The sequence below is a fragment of the Stegostoma tigrinum genome, chromosome 15, assembly GCF_030684315.1.
Source record: "Stegostoma tigrinum isolate sSteTig4 chromosome 15, sSteTig4.hap1, whole genome shotgun sequence".
In the NCBI taxonomy this organism is placed as follows: Eukaryota; Metazoa; Chordata; class Chondrichthyes; order Orectolobiformes; family Stegostomatidae; genus Stegostoma; species Stegostoma tigrinum.
In genome coordinates this window covers 4,179,170-4,194,953 of record NC_081368.1, presented here as the reverse complement: position 1 = coordinate 4,194,953, position 15,784 = coordinate 4,179,170, and the positions used below count along the sequence as shown (strand labels likewise).

At 40.0% G+C, this 15,784-nt stretch overlaps 1 protein-coding gene across 6 annotated transcripts in view; it reads left to right on the top strand.

Moving 5' to 3' along the window:
• LOC125458673 (phospholipid-transporting ATPase IG-like) overlaps positions 1–15,784 on the top strand; it is a 169,189-nt gene that overhangs the window by 70,145 nt on the left and 83,260 nt on the right. For all 6 annotated transcript variants that reach the window (XR_009446702.1, XM_059651325.1, XM_059651322.1 and 3 more), the window contains exons 8-11: positions 11,111–11,161; positions 12,567–12,631; positions 12,846–12,927; positions 13,761–13,911. Coding sequence is in view for 5 of the 6 variants with exons in the window: in XM_059651325.1 (XP_059507308.1) it covers positions 11,111–11,161; positions 12,567–12,631; positions 12,846–12,927; positions 13,761–13,911 (349 nt within the window). In the remaining variant the exon portion in view is untranslated. The remainder of the gene's footprint in view (positions 1–11,110; positions 11,162–12,566; positions 12,632–12,845; positions 12,928–13,760; positions 13,912–15,784) is intronic.

Below are 15,784 nucleotides of genomic sequence, written 5' to 3'. Positions count from 1 at the left end.
TGCTTTGTAACAATAGTATTTCAGTTTATCAGATACTCTGTAGTATTTTGGTGTTGCTGGTTCCCTCTGGCATGGCCTTGGATTTTAAACTGTGCTCCTCTTGAAAATATTTTGAAGAATAAAAAAACAAACACATCTGAATAGAGGTATTAATAAAGGTATGAATAAAAAGATGCTAGTGTTAAAACCACAATCACACTTACCTATTCTATTTCAACTGCAAGCTACTTTCAGATCATTAGTAAAATTATATTAAAGTAAAATCTCCAAATTTTTTTTTCACCTGTTAATTCACTCATTTAGACATTGGAAACATTTAGTATTAAAAGTAATTTTAGAAGCAAAAGGACATTTGACATTTCTGAAAGAATGCAGAAAAGCTTGTTGACCATCTGAACAAAATGAACAAGCTTCTCAATCAACTTTCTGCTGTTTAGGATGTTGCCAGAAGAGTGGTTGCTATTTCTTCAGAAATTGTAATAGTTGTAAGGATTTACTGGAAACGATGATGATGTTAGATGTTTTGTCACAACCTTGACACACAAAATTCATACTTACTTTTTGTATAGCTTTATTCACCCTTTTCTGTTGTATTATGATCTCAGCTGATGCTACCACTGGACATGTCAGATCCCAGAATGAAGCCTACCACAAGTGGGAAAACTTTCAATTATGAAAATTCCATCCCAACAGTTCTGGTTAGGAACTTACATGATTTTAAAAGCTGTCATTTAAGCTCTGTGTAGACAATATTGACGTAAGATGACTCCACAGTTCACAGGAGTGAAAGTGGATTTGATCAGTTAAGTAGAACTTAAAAAAAACCTAATGAACAGGAGTCACTAAATGAATATTTTTCCACAGTATTCACTCTCGAAAACGACAATGTTGTCGAGGAGAATACTGAGATACAGGCTACTAGACTAGGTGGGATTGAGGTTCACGAGGAAGAGGTATTAGAAATCCTGCAGAGGGTGAAGATAGATAAGTCTCCTGGGCTGGATGGGATTTATCCTAGGATCCTCTGGGAAGCCAGGGAGGAGATTGCCAAGCCTTTAGCATTGATCTTTAACTCGTCATTGTCTACAGGAATAGTGCCAGATGACTGGAGGATAGCAAATGTGGTTCCCCTGTTCAAGAAGGAGTAGAGACAACCCTGGTAATTATAGACCAGTGAGCCTTACCTCAGTTGTTGGTAAAGTGTTGGAAAAGGTTATAAGGGATAGGATTTATAATCATCTAGAAAAGAATAAATTGATTAGGGATAGTCAGCACGGTTTTGTGAAGGGAAGGTATGGCCTCATAAACATTATTGAGTTCTTTGAGAAGGTGACCAAACAGGTAGATGAGAGTAAACTGGTTGATGTGGTGTATATGGATTTCAGCAAGGCGTTCGATAAGGTTCCCCACAATAGGCTATTGTACAAAATGCGGAGGAATGGAATTGTGGGAGATATAGCAGTTTGGATCAGAAATTGGCTTGTTGAAAGAAGACAGGGTGGTTGTTGATAGGAAATGTTCATCCTGGAGACCAGTTACTAGTGGTGTACCGCAAGGGTCGGTGTTGGGTCCACTGCTGTTTGTCATTTTTATAAATGACCTTGATGAGGGCGTAGAAGGATGGGTTAGTAAATTTGCAGACAGCACTAAGGTCGGTGGGGTTGTGGATAGTGACGAAGGATGCTGTAGGTTGCAGAGAGACATAGATAAGTTGCAGAGCTGGGCTGAGAGGTGGCAAATGGAGTTTAATTCAGACAAGTGTGAGGTGATGCACTCCAGTAGGAGTAACCGAAAGGCAAAGTACTGGGCTATTGGTAAGATTCTTGGTAGTGTAGATGAGCAGAGAGATCTCGGTGTCCATGTACACAGATCCTTGAAAGTTGCCACCCAGGTTGACAGGGTTGTTAAGAAGGCATACAGTGTTTTAGCTTTTATTAATAGAGGGATCGAGTTCCGGAACCAAGAGGTTATGCTGCAACTGTACAAAACTCTGGTGCGGCCGCATTTGGAGTATTGTGTACAGTTCTGGTCACTGCATTATAAGAAGGATGTGGAAGCTTTGGAAAGGGTGCAGAGGAGATTTACTAGGATGTTGCCTGGTATGGAGGGAAGGTCTTACGAGGAAAGGCTGAGGGACTTGAGGCTGTTTTCTTTAGAGAGAAGAAGGTTGAGAGGTGACTTAATTGAAACATACAAAATAATTGGAGTGTTAGATAGGGTGATAGGGAAAGCCTTTTTCCTAGGATGGTGACGGCGAGCACGAGGGGGCACAGCTTTAAGTTGAGGGGTGAAAGATATAGGACAGATTTCAGAGGTGGTTTCTTTACTCAGAGAGTAGTGAGGGAATGGAACGCTTTGCCTGCAACGGTAGTAGATTTGCCAACTTTAGGTACATTTAAGTCATCATTGGATATGCATATGGACGTACATGGAATAGTGTAGGTTAGATGGGCTTCAGATTGGTATGACAGATCAGCACAACATCGAGGGCCGAAGGGCCTGTACTGTGCTGTAATGTTCTATCCAAAACAGCACATCCGTTTTACAGGTTAATAGCCACAGGGAACTCCTGTTCTGACCGGCGGTCTCTTATGCCTTTCCTGCATAGAGTCTTAGCCTGTGGTGTGGCCTGTGTACATGCTACCCACAACACACTCTGCCTCCTGAACGGTCCATGGTAACCCTGGCAGTCACTTTTACTTCCCACATCCCAGGCTTCTAAGACTGCAGCTCAGACACTTCCTGCACAGGTGTTAGCCCCAGGCACTGGGAAGTGTTCCTGGCTTCCACATAAATCAGGAAGTGCACGCTACAGCTTTGATCTCTCCTGCCATGACTTCGTCCTTTTTAAACCTTTTGCAAGATGCTTAATATCAGGTAAAGTCAATTACTTTAGGGCCCATATTCCCTCATCCACGTTGCTGTTGATAATGACCCTGATAAATAATAAGACAAAACAAACAAAAAGCCCCTCTTTCCTGCTGCACCAAATTCCGAGAAAAACACACTTGCTGTGGCCGTCTCACAGCGGATATGCTGTCTTCCAGGCGCTTGTGCAAAGCTTTCTGATCATACACTTCAAACAGTCCCTCTCTTAAGTAGAGAAGACTCTTACAGGTTAACGTATTGAACGAGATTATTGTTTATGATGTGTAACTCAAACCTCGGGCTCAAGACTAAAGGTGGACTCTGTCAAGAATGATATTACTAGTAGTTCTCAAACAATGTGACGTTCTAGCTTAGACTAGGAATGTCTTTGAGATTTTATAATTTCACTTTAGATCAACATGAGTTGAAATGTAAATCTAGGATGTTAGGAATGCTGCCTAACTTAAGATACTGCTTAAGTTGATTTAGAAGAATGCTAGGTTCCAGTTCCGCTGCAGGTGTCATAGAGTTGTACAACACAGAATCAGTCTCTTCAGCCCAAGTCATCCTTGCCAACCAGATTTCCTCAACTGAACTAATCCCGTTTGCCGGTGTTGGGCCAATATCCCTTGATACCTTTCCTGTCTGTGTAACTGCCCAAATGTCTTTTTAAGTTGTAATTGTATCTGCCTCAACCACTTCTTCTGGCAGTTTGTTCATATACACACTACCCTTTCTTCAGGAGAAAGTTGTCCCTCAGGTCCCGTTTTAAATCTTTTCCTGTTTCACTTTAAACCAGTGCCCTCTCGTTTTGGACACAACCACCCTTGTGATTTTATAAATGTCAGCCTCTTAAGCGCTCAGCAAAAAAAGCCCCAAACTGTCCAGCATCTCCTTTATAACTCAAATCTTCCATTCTCAGTAGCAATCTTTGTTAATTTTTTTTTTGTTTTACACCTTTTCCCGTTTTATAATATCCTTCATATACCAATGCGACCAGAATCGTACATGGTACTCCACATGTGGCCTTACCAATGTCTTGTGCAGCCATAACATGACATTCTAACTCCTGTACTCAGTCCTTTGACTGATGAAGGCAAGTGTGTCAAACACCACCTTCACCATCCTGTCTGCCTATAACAGCACTTCCAAGAAACTGTGTACCTGTACCGCTAGGTCTCCATTCAACCGTACTACTCGGGACGATACCATTAACTGTGTAAATCCTTCCCTGGGTTGTTGTACCAAAATACAACACCTCGCATTTACTTACATTGAACTCCATCTGCCAGTCCAGGCCCACTGACCCAGTTGATCAAGTACCTATTGTACTCTTAGATGCCAGCAGGTGAAACTAGGACTAGAAGGCATCACCTTAAAATAAAGGGAAGCAGATGTAGGACTGAGATCAGGAGGAACTTCTTCAGCCAAATGGTTATGAATCTGTGGAATTCCCTGCCCAGTGAAGCGGTTGAAGCTACCTCACTGTTTTTAAGGCAAGGTTAGATAAATTTTTGAACAGTAAAGGAATTGAGGGTTATGGTAAGTGGAGCTGAGTCTCAAAAAGATCAGCCATAATCTTATTAAATGGGGGGAGGGGGGAGGCTCGAGGGGCCAGATGGCCTACTCCAGCTCCTAGTTCTTATTTTCTTATGTCTGCTCCCCACTCCCTACTAACCCCACCACTCCAGCACCTTTCCCTGCATCCGCAGGAAGTGCTGTACCTATCCCTACACTCTCCCTCTCGCCTCCATCCCAGACCTCAAAATCCCTCCACATCAGAGAGATGTTCACCTGCACATCCGTTGATGTGGCCTCCTCGACTTGGTGAGACCAGGCGGATGCTTGGAGACCACTTTGTAGAGCACCTCCGCTCGGTTCGTGACAAACGACAACACCTCCCAGCCGTGATCCACTTCAACTCCTCCTCCCACTCTCTGGTCGACATGTCCATCCTGGGTCTCCACCAGTGTCACAACAATGCCACCCGGAAACTGGAGGAACAGCGCCTCAAATTCCGCCTTGGAACGCTACAACCCAATGGCCTCAATGTGGACTTTACTAGCTTCAAAATCTCTCCACCCTCTGCCTCATCCTGAGACCAACCCTTCCTCTTGTTCCTGCCTCCTCGACCTGTCTGTCATCTTTCCCTTCTATCTGCTCCTTCTACCTCGCTGACGAAATCTCACCACGGTCTACCTGCTATCACCATCCCACCTACCTTTCCCATCTCAAACCCCCCCCCCCCATTTATTTCAGAGCCCCCTTCCCCATTCCTGAAGAGGGGTCCCGACCCGAAACAACTTTCCTGTTCTTCTGATGCTACCTGGCCTACTGCGTTCCTCCTGCTCCACATGGTGTCGTCTCTGATTCCAGCATCTGCAGTTCTTACCATCTCTGAGATGGTTTTGAAGGTCTGTTTCAAAACGCCTTTATGTGTTACTATAAAACGTGAGCAGCGTATTGCTGAATTTCTTTTACTTTCAATTTCCAGATTTATTAGCAGCATATTGTGGGAACATTTTAGCAGTACAAATCACAAATGTGGCAGTCCTTTTGTGTTGGCACTGATCAAACCCAAGCTTTTGTAACAAAAACAAAGTTGCTGGAAAAGCTCAGCAGGCCTGGCAGCATCTGTGGAGGAGAAAACAGAGTTAACATTTCGGGCCCAGTGACCCTTCCTCAGAACTTTTGTAAATTAGGCACATACTCAGATGGAAAACTGTCACAAACCCAAGGACTTTCTGTAAAATGAGGTAACCAGAGCTATGGAGTTATTAGGGAGGCAGCGTTCTGCATCCAGGATTAAGTGTGGCATAAAAGACGTGAAAAATCAATTTGTAACACTCGAGTTACGATCCAGCAAAAGAGGGTAATGGAAACATCATTTCTGGGCTACTGTGGACCAGTGGATTAAAAAATGATTCAGCAATGGGCCAATGATGAAATGGTTCATGACACTCTGGGATACTCAAGTGCAGTGCTTGTAGTAATATCTGCCCCTCAAAGACTCACTCCCACTGTAATTACAAATGAATGCACCTGCACTGTTTGTTTCACGTCCGTCATCTTCCGAAAGGCAGTAACACAAATCACTTTTTTTTTTGTTTTGCATAGCAAAAACAGGTGCTGCTCAGGTCACCTCTTATTTTGTCTTCCACAGCTTTCCACATTCCTAATGAGTGTGTTCCACAAGAAATTAAAAATAAACATTTTAACATTTTGGTCCATCGAGCCAGCTCTGCTGTTTGGTTGTCTTACTCTCTCTTATTTCAAACTCTCCGTTCTTGCAGCAATTCTTTGGTGAGAATAGGCACATTGAACCTTATCCTTTGTGAATCATTGTGGTGGTGTTGGAGAGTCCTGGAAAGCTTTGTAAAACTCTTATCTTTGGGCGTAGCTGCAGGTTAGATTTCCGTCTGTTGTCATTGTGTTGTTTTCCTCTTCCATTGTGATCATCTGTTTTGACGCACCCCACACCGGTTTCGGGTTTGAGATTAGAGCTGTTGGGAAACTGCTACAGTTAAGTTGGATTCACAAAATAAATGCTTAACCTTCTATTTATCACTTTTCTTTCTTAAGTGTTGTGGTGGATTCAAGTAGTCGAGTCGACCTTAAAAAACATCTCAATCTAATACCAAAAGCTCAATAATTGTATGTGACTCCTTTGCTAATAACCTCATTATTTAATCAAATTGAACCACTTTAATGTGAACAATATTTTAGTGTTCTATTTAAATGTAATTCTAACATTATTATAATCAAGTTATAATTGGACCGCAAAGAACAGAAGATTTTGTTTCTGAACTCCCTTTCTCCCACTCTTTTTAAGTAGGTGTAAAAAGCAGCAAGGCTGACAAGAGGCTTCCCTTGGTGTTATCTTGATGTTCCTTATCCACACAATGTGAACGTATTCATTCGAGTGGCCTTGGAAAAAACCTAGACTCGCTATCTGTAGTGACTAGGGATCATGTTCACTGCTAAGGATTATTTGTGCTTCTCAAACTCACCCTAGTCATCGGACGTATTTTGGACAGATTCTGCAAAAGCATAGAACAGTGAAGGGAGTCATACGTTTATCAGAGGAAGCAGGCATGAGTCCATTGATTGGCCCATTTCCACTGTTAGTTTGAGTGTGGGATTCTCAGGAACTCAATTTAAGGCAGTTGCTATACGGGCTATAATACACCAGCTGTTTCGTGATATTGTCAGCTGAACCCAGTTAACTGGGATAGTCGTGATCACATTGTTATGCAGTCAGTCCACTATCATTCCATTGTATAGCAATGATACTAGTGAGAACTTCAACGTAGTTCATTTGGGTTTCGTTGACAGAAAGCCTCGAGTGACATTTTCATGTAGATTCCGGTCATGTGAATGTTTAATATGCAATTAAAATGCATATGTACAGTTCATTTATAATGAAATAAATTAGCTTTTAGCCTTGGACATAAGTTCTTCATGATTCTGCTTTCTGTCCTACTCATTGTGTTGAGTAGCCAGCTGCCAGTTTAAATTTGCAGTTTGTACAAATGCCATTAGGTATGATATTCACCTTTCTGCATTATTAATGCAGTTGATTGTTGCTTTTGGTTTTTACTTTCTGTGGAAATATCAATTAAAGTTATTTTAGTGTCACAGTCATTGATTTATCATATGATAGAATCAATTTTATTTTCACAAAGCATAATAGAATATGTTGGGTATGTTTTTCTATGCTAAAATATCCATGAATTTCTGATGCTGTATTTAAAAAAAGGCAACATTTATGTGCAACCCGTTATAACTGATTTACCATGAGCCATGAATTGGATGTGTGAAACCTGAGCTGCAGGCATTGAGTTACAATTTGCTGTAGCATAGCATCTCACAACCTGGCTTTTAATCAGACCAGCATCTAAGTTCAAAAGACTTAAGAATGAAGGAGTCACCACTCACTACAAGTTTAACTGGATGGATGGCCTGATGTAGCATATTCCTTTTTCATATTCCGGGATTGATAAGTGTGATGAAATGTTCGCCACTATTCTGGTTGTCTGCAGCAACCATTACAGTTAAGCTTGAGACCATGCATCAGACAACTTGATTGGCACGAAAGTAGAATTTGCTGAAAAAACTCACCAGGTCTGGCAACATCTGTGAAGAAGAAAAAAAGTCAGTGTTAATATTTCTGGTCTGGTTCTGAGGAAGGGTCACCAAGCCCAAAACATTAACTCTGAATTTTTTTTTCTTCACAGCTGCTGCCAGACCTGCTGAGCTTTTCCAGCAACTTATGGTTTTATTCCTGATTTACAGCATCTGCAATTCTTTTGAAGTTTTTCTTAAGCTTGATTGGCAATATCAGCTTTTGATTTCAGATTCCTCCCCCCACCACACCGCACCCAATTCCAGGAGCAATTTGTCTATCAAATGCCCAGTCTACAAGCTGCAGTGTTGTAGTTGACTCATGTTAAGAATCATGTGATGTAACTGCCTACAGAGCCTTCTGGGAGCCACACTTTTATTATAGTCCACTTATGTATTGTATATTGGAGCTACCGTTACTTAAGTAAATGCATGTTATTGCCACTGAGCCGTACAGAAGCTGAAGATTCAATCAACTTTTTTTTAAAATTGGTTTCTGCGAGGTTGTAGTTGGGGTTGTATTACTGATCTGAGTTTATTGGAGCAAGGGAAGAAATCAACTGTGGCTCCCTTCCCTAGCAATTGTCAACTTAAACTGCATTGCAAAGTGAAACTACTTTAGGCTGGAGAATTATGTTTCTCACGTGTTGAATAAGCATAAAGGCTACTTCTCTTCACTGGTAATGAGATACAATACCAGCAGAGTGCAAGAATTTGCAGTCTCCTGAGTGGCATTAGACATTTTATCTGATTTTCTGACTGGTGGAGAAATTAGGAAAAATCTAAGGCGTTGAGCTGAGAGAGAAAGATAAATGTTGACGAGAATCATAGCATCAGAAATGGCTTGAAAAAAAATGAGACATTCCAGTGGTTTGTCTGTATAACACGTTTAGAATGCCCATAAATACTTTCATTTAATGAGTCGTATCTGAAATTTGTGTGTTTTTGCTGTCAGCAAGGAGTTACAGTAATGCAGTAGCTTGTATTACTGAATCAGTAGTCAGCACATACGAATACCATACCTGTCAGTTTTGCTCCAAGCCCTGCACCCAAATGTCAGCTTTTGTGCTCCTAAGGTGCTGCTTGGCCTGCCATGTTCATCCAGCTTCACACATTGTTATCTCGGATTCTCCAGCATCTGCAGTTCCCATTATCTCGAAGTGGAAAATGTCCTGTGTACCATGATCTTGATCACATAGCTCATTTTAATATCTCTTGTGGAGTGCAGCAAGCAACATTCCCGTGCTACTGCTCTCCAGTCCTGAAGTAGAGTTTGAACTTACAATTATTCTATATTTTACAAGAATGTTAACAACTAAGCCAATTAACCGTGGGTATCAAGACCTTCATCACCAGGAGGCTGGCATAAACTTAAGGTGCATGTGGCAAAATTAGATTCAACTGATTAGCTTGCAGATCTGATTTGTTGTTCTGCAGATGTTTCATTACCCAGCAGGGAAACATCATCAGTGCATCATCTGATGAAGCACTGTTGTGATTTCCTGCCTGGTATTTTAACTATGTGGTCCGTTGAGTTGGATTACCTCACTTCCGGTTTTCCTTCGCGGTGGAGCATATATGGGGTCTAGCTCTACATTTTTCTTGATAACCTTCTTAGTCGAGAATGAGGCCTCTAAGAATCCCCGTGCTTGTCTCTGTATGGCCTGTCCCAGGATCCTGGTATTGTCCCAATCAAACTGCTGGTTTTCTTTATCCATGTAGATGGAGATGAGTGAGTACTGGTCATGTCTTTTTGTTGTCAGTTGATGTTCGTATGCTGTGGTGGCTAATTTTCTTCCTGTCTGTCCAATGTAATGTTTGTTGCAGTCTTTGCAGGGGAGCTTGTATATCACGTTGGCCCTGTCCATAGTGAGTAACGGGTCTTTGGTTCGGGTTAGCAGTTGGTTGTAGGTTTGATGTGGGGTCAACCATGGGGTCACCTATGTCCGGACTAATAGCTGATGCAGAGACTTGAAAGCATAGCCCTTTCGCTAATCCAACCAAAACTACCGATATGATACGTGGATGATGCCTTCGTAATTTAATGTCTTCTTCTTTGCCTGCACAGGCACAAAGGTAAATAGATACAGTTAACAGACATTTTTTTTAAAAAAACATGTAACCGGCCGGAAACTTAAGCAATCTCCACAATCCCTAATGTCAGAAGCACGTGGGATTGCATCTAGCTTGATTTCTGAAGATGTTGATGTATGCAGACAGCTTCCTGTAGCTCCAAGGAGTATTCACTTAATACTTTTAACAGATTCTATTTGCGAATTTTCAGTTAATTGATAGAGAGGAAATACCAGGGAGCAGTCAAACCTCCGAACTTCAGCTTTCACAGGTACAATCCTTTGACTTAAACACAGTTCAAAAAACCAGTTCAAAATGTGGTTTCTGTTTGTTAGACTGGTTGTCTCCCTTGGGGCCCTAATTAACAGTCAACATCTGCTAACTACTAGAGCATAATGTCTTTCTACAATTAAGACCGCTAGAGTGTTCTTTGAACAACAATCAACCTGCACTTAACTTCCAGGCCTGGCCTCGTAAACAAATATCAGTTTGTTGTTTTTATTTTGAAAAATGAAACAAGCTTCTGCTCACAGCCCAAAAGTCAACTTCAGCTCTCAGCTCAGCTCACAGCTCCAAGCCAGAAATGGCAAAAGTGAAAAGTAAAATAATGAAGGCCTAAACACTGTGCCACAAAACAAATCAGTATCTTATAATTCCTCACATTGAAGATGACATCATGTTTTGTTTTTTACATTTTATGAAATTCATGTGTAGTCAGTTGACACTGAAAATTGAGAGTATTTGGCAGCTTTTTTTGTTATTCTACGGAGGCTAAATATGAATCGTAACAATAAGATAAAAACTAAGTACCTAGGAAACAGGAGCAGAACTAAGCCATTTGGCCCCTCAAGCCTGCCCCACCATTCAACAAATTCATAGCCGATCTCCAGCAGGCCTGAACTCCTACATCTGTAATCTAGCCTCCATAAGTCTGAGGTAAAGAATTCCAAATGATTGACTAACTTCTGGTTAAAGCTGATAGAGCAATGTTTTTGATTTTGAAACAACATTATGCCACTCTAATGCAAAATTTGATTGTTTACAGGTTTGTTGGACGAGTTCATGTTTTCAGTGATAAACAAGAGCCAGTTGCAAGGTACGTGTTACAACATTTGATCATAATTCAATTTAAATGCATATTCTTACTGTGCACTGTATAAATGGTTTCCCATCTAGTGAACCAGGCTTACACTGGGGCTATACGTTGGTTTCTGGGATGTGTTGTGTTGGTGGGGTGGAGATTAGACTCAATTTTACTACTTATCCTAAACTGATCAAGTACTTCCTACTAACATCAATTTTTCAAATGTTAGTATTGAAACCTTGAACTTTATCCTGCAAGTGTTTGTCTGAAAAAATTCCCTGATTAATGTTCTGATCATGTAACATATTTATTCATTAGGATTTTTTCTAAAATATGATGATTAACAAGCTACAAGTAGTTTAATTCCTGCTTCAGACATGCAAATCATTGACAGAGCAGGTTGAATTGTTTCAGTTTCATGACCAACTACTGGAAGTCTTCGCAACATCCAGGCTTTGGCTGACAAACACCAAGTAACACTGTTGCACTGTAAGTGCTATAACCATCACCAACGAGTCTATATCTAACCACTTCCCGTGGGCATTCAATGATATAATGATTCCTGAATCCCCCACTATCAAATTGCTGGAAATTAGCACTGATTAGAAACTGAAATGGACTTATAAGTACAGTCTACGAGAGTAAATCAGTGGCAAGGAATTCTGAAGCTAGTGACCCACATCCTGACTCTCCCAAGTTTGCCTGCTATCCATAAGGCACAAATCAGGACTATGATGGAAAACTCTAAGTGCCTAAATGAGTGCAGCTCCCACATTACTCAAGAACGTCATCCAGGACAAAGTGGCCTGCTTGATTGGCACCACATCTTTTGCCTCCATCGTGACACCAAGTTGCAGCAGTGTGTACCGTCTACAAGATGCACAGCTCAAATTTGCCAAGGCTTCCAAAGCGCCTACCAATCCCACGACTGTGACCATCCACAAGGACAAGGCCAACAGGTACATTGGAACACTGCCGTCTGCAATTTCCCCTACAAGCTACTCATCGTCCTGACTTGGAAGGCTGCTTCTTCATTTTTCACTGCATCAGAGACTTGGAACTCAACTCTAAAATGTATTGAGGATATACCTGTACTAAATGAACTGCTGTGTTTGAACAAGACAGCTGACTATTAGCTGATCAGGAATGATTAGAGTCGGGCAATAAATGCTCTTCCAGCCAGCAAAGCCTATATCCTTTGAATGAATCAAACAAATTATGATGCTTTTTTTTGGTACTGAAGAGGTATCTTGAAAACACACCTGCAGACATTGAATAGGATGCTCAAATATACACACTTTCTAACTTGTATGCAAATATTCTTAATTGGATTCCTGGCTTTGTTTTAGACCTGCATGGAATTTTATTTATTGGGTGGATTTTTCTTTTTCCAAACTGAGATTTATTTATTTGTTAGATCTTTGGGCCCTGAAAATCTGCTGTTAAGAGGAGCCACCTTAAAGAACACTGACAAGATATATGGTAAGCGTTTGTACTAGCTTTTGTGAAATAATTCTATCTGGACAGATAATTGTTTCATTGCAAGTACCATTATGGATATGCTTTTGAGTCCTGTCGATGTGGACTATATACTGGTTTCATTGAACTTAATATAAATTGACTTATTGGATGTTTCAAAATTTATACATTTATCTACACTGAGTAATAAGCATTCCTTTTCAACTGTGAATTTCAGGTGTTGCTGTATATACTGGAATGGAAACAAAAATGGCCTTGAACTACCAAGGAAAGTCGCAGAAACGTTCAATAGTAGAAAAGTAATTACATTCTTCTGAATTATGTATTTCATTCAAACCCATGCATGTAGATTTTGAAAATTATTTCGACGTTCATTACTGCTGCCACCACTAGCAATATTTTTCATGGAATATTTGGTCATGTTTGTTCTGTCCTTAGCAAGGGTCAATGGAGGGATGATGTACTGTCCTCTTTCTTGGTGTAGAATTTCAAATCAATTATTATACCACTAACTGCAGTTATGATAAATGCATTTGGAGGTTAACAAAATTGTTATCTAATTCATAATGTAACAATGCTCAAATACTACCAGGAATTAAAAAGTAAAAACACTGACTCCAATCCTGTAAATATTCAGCAATAGTATTTTTAATTATTTTGATATAATAATCGAAAGAAAACTGTTAATGCAAGATAATTATTTTATAGTGCAAGATGATCTATGAAAATACTGACTTTCTAAACAAGTTTTCTTTACTGCCACAGGATATTATAGATTGTGAACTACATAGAATGAAATAATGGAGTAGAAATGATGCAAAAGACTGGGGACACAGAAATAGTGGGGCAAAAAACTAGGTGGGTGTACTGTTACAGTAGAGGTGAAATCAGTGCTGAGTCACCAGAAAAATTGACCAGAGTACATCAAGACAAAATTACAGTAATTGAGAAAGGGACAGCAGAAAATGACTGAGTCAGAACTGACAAGTGCTAGCTTCACTTCCTTAATAGAATTACTAGATTTGCATGTTGCAATGATTGAAGCCAATTTAAAAATCGAAACTCCTTTTATAGTTTCATTATTTGTATTATATATCACTACCACAAATATGATTTTTTTATTGCCTTGCAGGTCCATTAATGTGTTTTTAGTAGTGTACCTGTGCATATTGGTCAGTAAATCTTTGATAGGCACCACGTTGAAGTACATTTGGCAAAGTGATCCTGCTAATGATGAGCCTTGGTATAGTTCAAAAACGGGCAAAGAAAAAGATACTAACCAGGTACTGGAATAAATTCAGTTCATTTTTATCTGCTGGAAAATGTTTTCATATCACAATTCACATCCTTGCGGCAGCAGTGAAACAGTTTTCTCAGAGTACTGGCTGAGTGCTTTTTTGGTGCAGCATTGTTGCTATATTAACATTTGTCACAGTTTTTCTCAATTGCCCAAATGTCTCCATTAACTTTACTTTTAACTTGTGCAGTTGAATACATTATTGATTAAAATTGTTTAAATTCCAATTCATTGTGCTCTCTCTTCCTTTGTTATTTCTTAATTCTTTCCCTAATTCTTTCTCCCCTGTTATATCTATTCTATGATAACCTTCTAAATCTAAATGTAACTTCAAGAACCAAAAGAATTGTGGGTGCTGTCAATCAAAAAAAACAAATTACTGGAAAAGCTCAGCTGGTCTGGCAGCATCAATGGAGAGAAAGCAGAGTTGATGTTTTGGGTCGAGTGACTCTTCCTCAGGTCCGGAAAACAGTCCTCAGAACTGAGAAAGGATCACTTGGCCCAAAACGTCTACTTTAATTTCTCGCCACAGCTGAGCTTTCCCAGAGATTTTGTTTTTGTTAATAACTTAAGACCCTTTCTCTTTGCTGCTCATGTTAGATTTATGAGCACTGTTACCATATTATCAGAGTGAGCAGAACCTGAGTAAGCTTGCAGTTTACTGTCAGAGGCATTGATGGTCATTTTCAAGCTATTAATGCGTACCAACATAGGACTCAAGAAGGGAATGTTCTTAACTGAAAAAACTGTATAGTACAAGCTATTCACTGAAATCTGCAGCGTTTTTGCACTTCACAATTACTGCTATTCTGGAGCAATTATGATTTTTTTTTGTTTCTGACGTGATGATGGTCTCAGCTTAGTTGGGATTAAAGATGTGAGGTTGGCATAATTTCTCAAAGCCTGCAAGTGCTAGTTTTCTCTTTACAATTAATCACTTGCTAATGAAATTTCTTCACCAGCAGTTTATTAATTCAAATCCACGTTATCTGCTCTGTTACCATAATTTGGGGGAAAAGAAGAAGTTATGCATGACCAAGAAAAGACATTTTTTCCAAATTTTGCCCTTGTTTCAATTTTTATAAACTATCAAAATAGTAAAGGGTGTGACTCACAATGAAAAAGATCTCTGTTAAAGTATACCAACAATATAATGGTGAAAATTCTTGTATGTGATGTATCATTGGCATTTGTCTTTTCTATCCCTCATTGGCCTTGAGAACGTGGTGCTAAGTTACCTTCTAGAACTGTTGCAGTACATGCAATGTAGTTGCGCAGCTGTTGGGAAAGGCACAAATACTTGAAAGAGGCTTTGAGAGAATAAAACTGCTTTATTCAGTCAACCAACTCCACTGTAATAACATTGTGTGATTTTTCTCCTACTTTAAAAGATGAGATTGACTCTGGATGTGAGTTTGCTCGCTGAGCTGGAAGGTTAGTTTTCAGAAGTTTCATCACCATTCTAGGTAACATCATCAGTGAGCCTCCAATGAAGCGCTGGTGTTATGTCCCGCTTTCTATTTATCTGTTTAGGTTTCCTTGGGTTGGTGATGGAAACCTAAACAGATAAATAGAAAGCGGGACATAACACCAGCGCTTCATTGGAGGATCACTGATGATGTTACCTAGAATGGTGACGAAACGTCTGAAAACTAACCTTCCAGCTCAGTGAGCAAACTCACATCCGGAACCTCAACCTGAGCTACAAATCTTCTCAACTCGCTATGAGATTGACTGATTAGAATTTTGAAGCAGTTGTAATTTGTTCATTTTCCAACTGATGGAAGAGAACAATGCTGCTAACGTGTAATAGAGTTATTTCTTTAGTTTCTTCCATGGTTAAACATCCAAAGACGACA